The 6923-nt window shown below is 40.1% G+C and overlaps 1 protein-coding gene across 1 annotated transcript; it reads left to right on the plus strand.

Moving 5' to 3' along the window:
• The first annotated feature begins 511 nt into the window (after positions 1 to 511).
• LOC149841951 (ruBisCO large subunit-binding protein subunit beta, chloroplastic-like) lies at positions 512 to 6638 on the plus strand. Its single transcript, XM_089998796.1, has 15 exons — positions 512 to 590; positions 1634 to 1896; positions 2025 to 2150; positions 2840 to 2977; positions 3113 to 3208; positions 3332 to 3574; positions 3734 to 3968; positions 4052 to 4221; positions 4732 to 4809; positions 4917 to 4988; positions 5109 to 5213; positions 5366 to 5458; positions 5962 to 6054; positions 6186 to 6309; positions 6398 to 6638. The coding sequence occupies exons 2-15, from the start codon at positions 1645 to 1647 to the stop codon at positions 6409 to 6411; spliced, it is 1839 nt and encodes a 612-aa protein (XP_089854922.1). The 5' UTR covers positions 512 to 590; positions 1634 to 1644; the 3' UTR covers positions 6412 to 6638.
• The last annotated feature ends 285 nt before the right edge of the window (positions 6639 to 6923 follow it).

The raw sequence follows: 6923 nt of genomic DNA on the forward strand, positions 1-6923 counted from the left end.
CGGACCTGACCTCTACCAAACTTTATAGGGTTAGGGTTTGGTGATAAAAAGGAGGTCTAGTTAGAATCCAGGTCGGACTCAAAGGGTCGGATTAATATATGAAACCAGGTCTGGTTTACGCTATTTCATACCAGACCCTGGTTCGACCTGAATTCTGATTAAGATCCAATTTTTTCAATGTAAAAAAGATTAAAACATATAATTTTAACTGGTATGATCCGGGTCTGGTTCATGTTATCCTTATAGAACCTGGGTATGGTTTTTCTTATTATGAGTCTGATTAGACCTGAAACCGGATCAGGTACAGCACCTTAAATAAAATCTGGGTTCGGTCTCACCTGGGCCCGAATCAGATCCGATCCGTTGATACCCCTACACTCATGCAAAACACGGGTTCCCCCTCCCCACCCACATTCTGGAAGCTTCCACAGCGAGGAAGATCCAACGGCTACCATCCCTCGAATCTTCATCTTGAAAGCCCATTCCGCGTCCTTAAAACCCCGTCATTTCTCTGCTACACGAGCTACTCTATCCACGGGAAACCGAAAGCCTCGCCCGTTTCCAAGGTACCCATCTCGCCCGTTTCCAAGGTACCCATCTTGCCCTTCTCTGTGTTTTCGATCTCTGGTTGCCATTTCTTTCCCTGGATTATGGGAAAGACCATCGTGTTTGTGGGAAAAAAGAAAGAAGGAGAACCTCGTATTGGAAAGTTGGTATCGACCACCGTTGTAAAATTTAGAGCATTGGGCACACATATTTCAATTACTCACTCATCAGTGACAGTGAATAAAATTTTCGGTTACTTGTTGCTTCTTTGCCAGGAATTCTCAGCACCCTTTTGGGTTACTCTTGTTTTTTCCTTGTTTTTGCTTGCGTATCTTATCATAATCTGAACTTAGCTCGGGTTCTTTGTTTCTTTTCTTGGATAACTGTTGCCAATAAGAGTTTGATGTCTTAGGAGTTTTTTTTGAGATGTATCTGTTTTTAATTCGTAAATAGTAGCATTTTTTTCACACTAAATCCATGGATCTATGGTCTTGGATTTATGCTTTTAATGCAATTTCACTTATACTCTTCCCGTTTAGGTTCTGTTTGAAGATTTATGTTCCCACCTTTTTTGTGTATTAGAAACTAGTTTAGGGGCACGATATGTTCATTACCTGCACCATGATGCAAACAGAAAATATTAATTCTTTCCACAAGTGTCTTGTTAAAATCATGGTGATGAGTATCTCCAGTGTTTTGAATGCATTGGGACAGTATTGCAATATCTTGAAAGCTCGATGTTAGCGTGTCTGAAATCACGATAGATAGAGCTTGATATGATGTTATCGGAAATTTTAATTTAGAGCTCAGCATTGTAGGATATCATGAACTTGTTGATAACAATCAAAATATAATTACTGAAAGTTCTATTTTATTGGATTTTTTCACTTTATTGACATCTTGTTAGTTTCTACATTCTAGCCTTATATTGATAATTCCCAAGATTTTTATGAAAAGAACAGAAGAAAAGTAAACAAAAAAAGCTGCGAAAAGATGCAAGAAGTTCTCTTTTTTGACCTTTATCAATGTGCTTTGAAGTTTCAATTAGTGGAGATAGGTAAAAGTTTTGGACCTGTGGTTGTTGCAGTTCTAATCGTAATGGCATCGGCCTTCAGCACCATCTCCCAAGCAGGATCTTTGGTAGCTCTTGGAAGCCTTGGGAGGGAGAAGAAGGTGTCTTTGTCTTTGGACAAGTATGTGCAGTTCTCATCTCTCGCATCAATATCTTCGAGCCCCATCTCTAGTGGGGCTCGGACACTACGTGTGCAAAGAAGGCATTCACCGAGAATAAATGCAATGGCCAAGGAGCTCTACTTCAACAAGGATGGGTCTGCCATCAAGAAACTGCAAGTATGTTATTGCCTCTGCCTCTTTTTTGTTTTTATATGTACCTTCTTCCTTTTAGTATTTCACATTGATTACCTGGCTTAGTGGAAGTTGTGAGCTTATCTGATTCTGATTGCATTTATTTCATACAGACTGGTGTTAACAAGCTTGCGGACCTTGTAGGGGTTACCCTTGGTCCAAAGGGCAGAAATGTCGTCCTGGAGAGCAAATACGGTTCCCCCAAGATTGTTAATGATGGAGTAACTGTTGCAAAGGAGGTGAGATACATTTCCTCTACATGACTCGAACTTGCAAATATGTCTTGAGCAAAGCCTGATGACTATATTATATTGTTTTAAGCTGTTATCATCTTCTCTTTTGGGCTGGCGTAGGAGTTCTTTTTTAGTTATGGGGTCTTCATGTTTTTTCTCAAGATTCAGGGGTCTTTGGTGCTATTCTAGAAATCACGAGTGACAGGTTTAGGCTTGACTTTGCGTGAATTATGATGTTTGTTGCACATTCTCAAGTGACATTGCCCTATTAGAAATTCATGGAACAAGATGTGCAATATGATGTGAAGTTAAAATTATCTATGTTAAACCTGATTAAAGAGAGGTACTCAAATTCTGAGTCAGGTTTCAGAGGTTTCAGCAGCACCCTTGCTTATGTCATCACATGCATTATTATTAGCTTCAAATGGATAGGGACTGCTTATCAAAAATTGGATTCTTTGGAATTTGAATGCTTTGTTTATGGAAGAAGCAATCTGACTATTCCTTAAACATACAGATGTCAATGCCAAACCTTTCTTTTTTTCCTGAAGTTTTATTATGTTGTGAGGGGGTTGTGTTAATATGTTGCAAACGAGAAGACATAAAATTGTAGATTTTCTTTATTGTCTTTTTCCTGACTCGAGTTTGAACTAGAACGATACTGAACCTTTCTCTGAATGTTTGGTTTTGCTAAGGTTGAGCTTGAGGACCCAGTGGAGAACATCGGTGCAAAGCTTGTGAGGCAAGCAGCTGCAAAGACCAATGACTTGGCTGGTGATGGAACTACTACTTCAGTTGTTCTAGCACAAGGCCTGATTGCTGAAGGTGTAAAGGTGTGGTTTGTCTTATTCCATTCTTGCTTTTCAGCTTTTGTAGAATCTCATGAATGTATCTGCATGGATTATTCTTTTTTCTCCTTTTTACTGTTATAATAGGCCCTGGAAAATTGTTTGTCATGCATCATGCAGGTGGTTGCAGCTGGAGCAAATCCTGTTCAAATTACTCGGGGCATTGAAAAGACTACAAAGGCTTTGGTTGATGAACTGAAGTTGATGTCAAAAGAGGTTGGTTATTCTGTTTTTTTTTTTCAGTCTTTGGCTTGGATTCTTTGTACAATTCTTGTGGATTTTACTGCTAGACTCATTGATCCACAATTTTACTATGGGGCTATAAAATTGTGATTGCAGGTTGAAGACAGTGAGCTTGCAGATGTTGCAGCAGTCAGTGCTGGAAACAACTATGAGATAGGAAATATGATAGCAGAAGCTATGAGCAAGGTAGGCCGTAGGGGAGTTGTGACGCTGGAAGAAGGAAAGAGTTCAGAGAACACCCTCTATGTTGTGGAAGGGATGCAGTTTGATCGCGGGTATATCTCTCCTTATTTTGTTACAGACAGTGAGAAGATGTCTGTTGAGTACGAGAACTGCAAGGTTTGTTGATGAAACGCCTGGTACTTTGCTTACCATTTGCACTGTGTTCACAATTGGTGCTTGCACTTTTTCTCTGAAGGTTGATCTGTGTCTACTTTGTTAATGGCTCAAGCTTGTATTTCCCTGATCTTAATGATAGAGTTATATTCTTTTGTGCAGTTACTTCTTGTTGACAAGAAGATTACAAATGCAAGAGATTTGATCAATGTTTTGGAAGAAGCAATTAAGGGAGGTTATCCAATCTTAATTATTGCGGAAGACATTGAGCAGGAGGCTCTTGCAACTCTGGTTGTCAATAAGCTTAGAGGGACACTCAAAATAGCTGCATTGAAGGCACCTGGTTTTGGTGAACGCAAAAGCCAATACCTTGATGATATTGCTATTCTCACTGGAGGTTGGCCTTGATCATTTCCCAGTAACTGTTAGCACTTTTTGCTAAAATTTGTTGATGTTGACACCTTAAATTGTGTTCTACAGCGACTGTCATTAGGGATGAAGTAGGATTGTCTCTTGATAAGGCTGAAAAAGAGGTTTTGGGCACTGTGGCGAAGGTTGTCCTAACAAAGGATTCAACCACTCTTGTTGGAGATGGAAGCACACAGGATGCTGTGAATAAGAGAGTTGCCCATATCCGGAATCTCGTTGAGGTTTGCCTTCTTTCTAGGACATTTTATGGCATTGTCCTTCAAATTTTTGGTCTGCAAATAACAGATTTTAAAGAATGATTGTTTGAGTCCTTGGTCTTGTTGATGCTCGACATGGAGCAGTTATATAATTGCTGAAAACTTGCTACTGATGCTTTTATGGTTTGTTTCCCATGCCGTTATTTGAGTTGGCATGGGTGAGCGGTCATGGCCTCACGGGTCCGTATGCAAGTTGGTGGTGTGTAGTGTCAATTAACCAAGATGTTTGTCATCTTCAGATGCTTCTAGAGTCTGTCTTTTTCTCCTCTGCTGATGGGTTTTTGTGACTTCTGAGTGTATGTTTTATCTTTATCTTTTTCTTTTCTGCTTATGTATTTTGGCGATTTCTGTTCCCTTTTCTTTATCCCGATAGCTGAGGTTTGTCAGGTTGCTGTGGGTCATTTCTGGACTATTAACCTAAGATTTGTTATATGAATTCTTTATTAAAGCTCATAATGCTAACATTATTTGCAGGCTGCCGAGCAAGATTATGAAAAAGAGAAGCTAAATGAACGGATAGCAAAGCTATCAGGAGGTGTTGCTGTTATTCAGGTACACCCAAATGTTTGATACTTTTGGTGTGCTTTTGATCTGATTAGTTCTGTTGGAGACTGAGATGAGGATATTTTCCTGCTTGCTCACTCTTTTTGTATGGGCAGGTTGGGGCACAGACTGAAACAGAGTTGAAAGAGAAGAAGTTGAGAGTGGAAGATGCCTTAAATGCAACAAAGGTAATTGAATACTCCATATGCTGGTTGAATGGGGAAAGCTGGTGCAACTGTTGTCTGGGTTATAGTTGGCATTTGGAAGTATGATGTCTAATGTCTATTTATCCTCGCAATCGTGTCCAGGCTGCTGTTGAGGAAGGAATTGTTGTGGGTGGAGGATGCACCCTGTTGAGATTGGCATCTAAGGTAGATGCAATTAAGGACTTGCTTGAGAATGATGAACAGAAGGTGCCACACTCTCATCCGGTCTTTCTGCATATAAAATTTCGAAGCCATAACATGTCTTTCTTCTTGTTTCTGAAGAAAACCAATTTCAGGTATTTGCTTGTGTCTGATCGATCCCTCACTGGTGTTGCATGATCCTTTTGAACTCTTTCCAGGTTGGGGCTGAGATCGTCAGAAGGGCATTAGGTTATCCTTTGAAGCTTATTGCAAAGAATGCTGGTGTCAATGGAAGTGTAGTTATCGAGAAGGTATGCTTGTGAATATATATAACAAATGCTGCCTTTAGTGCCTTGAATTAGTCAAGAAGTTGTCTTAGATTTCTGATGAACTGGGAAGGTTTGGGTCCAAGTCAGTTTTTGCTAATCTTGTACAATTTTGGTAGAAAACTACCAGCCCTCGAGAATTCACATATAAAAAGTGTATTAAATGAGGCTATCTTGGTGATTAGTCTAGATCTATAATCTTAAAGAGTTAAGATGAATGAACCCAGTTTTCTCTTGTTGGGATTAGATGGTTCTTCCTAAATTTTGCAATATTGGTCTGTGTATAGTACTTTATCGGTCAAGCAATTTTTTAGTTTTGTGGATTTAGGATTTCTGGCTCTCCATTCTTCTTTGGAGAGATGTAAGCGTGGAATAGCATGCTAGTATTGGTGTTATCATCCAATTTTAGACATATTTCTCGTTTGATACCGTTGCACTGCTCCTCTGCTTTTGAAACCCAAAGGATGTTCTGCATTATCTGTTTGCAGGTTCTGGCAAGTGATGATCCAAGATTTGGCTACAATGCTGCTACTGGGCAATACGAAGATTTAATGGCTGCGGGAATAATTGACCCAACCAAGGTAAAATTTTCTCTTTTTGCCTCAACATAAGCTTGTTAAGAACTCTGCAATCCAAAAACAGCACGTTTTTGCTCAAAAAGTTTTAAAATTTTGTGCTGATCATAAACATGGGGGCTTTTGCCTTGAGTCAGGTGGTGAGGTGCTGCTTGGAACATGCAGCATCTGTTGCACGAACCTTCCTCACATCCGATGCCGTGGTTGTTGACATCAAGGAGCCGGAACCCGTTGCTGCTGGAAACCCGATGGACAATTCAGGTATGGCAGCAATCGATACCCCGATGTGGTCTTTGAAATTGGCAGTGTTCTCATATATGTGCATGATGTTGCTGCCTTTTGGATGCAGGCTATGGATATTAGGTGAGGCAAGGCTTGCAATGGACAACGGAGGGTATAAGATCCATGACAGTGTTGGTGTGGATCTTTCTTTTTTGTACATTAGCATGACATGAAAACTAGTGAGATGCAGTAAGAATTGTAATTCTGGCTGGTTTGGCTGGCCGGAATTCGGCAGGATGGATAACAGTAAATGTTTTTATGTTTTAATGTGGGTTCGTTTTAGTTAGTATTCTGTTTTAGAGATTAAATCACTTGGGTGTCTAACAAATTTCCTGGTGTAGTGGAAGGGGGCCTTGGCTGCTAGACTGGTAGACAGGGTCCATTCCCACGTGAGTCAGTCCCTTGCATATAAGAAGGATCTAGTACATTATGTCTCTTGCTGGTGCCTAAGCAAGGTTACTCTTTGAGGGCAAGGGTTTCACCACGGTTTTACACTGCCAGATAAGCCAGGATGGTTTCCCCGTTCATGGAGAAAAAACATCACATCAATTGAATAATGGAGATCATTACCCCATAATTCTGTGAAAAACTCA

Source organism: Nuphar pumila, chromosome 3 (assembly GCF_984573655.1).
Source record: "Nuphar pumila chromosome 3, dmNupPumi1.hap1.1, whole genome shotgun sequence".
Lineage (NCBI taxonomy): Eukaryota > Viridiplantae > Streptophyta > Magnoliopsida > Nymphaeales > Nymphaeaceae > Nuphar > Nuphar pumila.

Excerpts from the sequence above, each read along its gene's own strand:
- LOC149841951 (XM_089998796.1), top strand. The coding sequence starts at position 1,645 with ATGGCATCGGCCTTCAGCACCATCTCCCAAGCAGGATCTTTGGTAGCT. Across the intron at positions 2,978-3,112 it reads TGATTGCTGAAGGTGTAAAG|GTGGTTGCAGCTGGAGCAAA; the intron begins GTGTGGTTTGTC and ends TGCATCATGCAG. Across the intron at positions 4,810-4,916 it reads GAGGTGTTGCTGTTATTCAG|GTTGGGGCACAGACTGAAAC; the intron begins GTACACCCAAAT and ends TTGTATGGGCAG.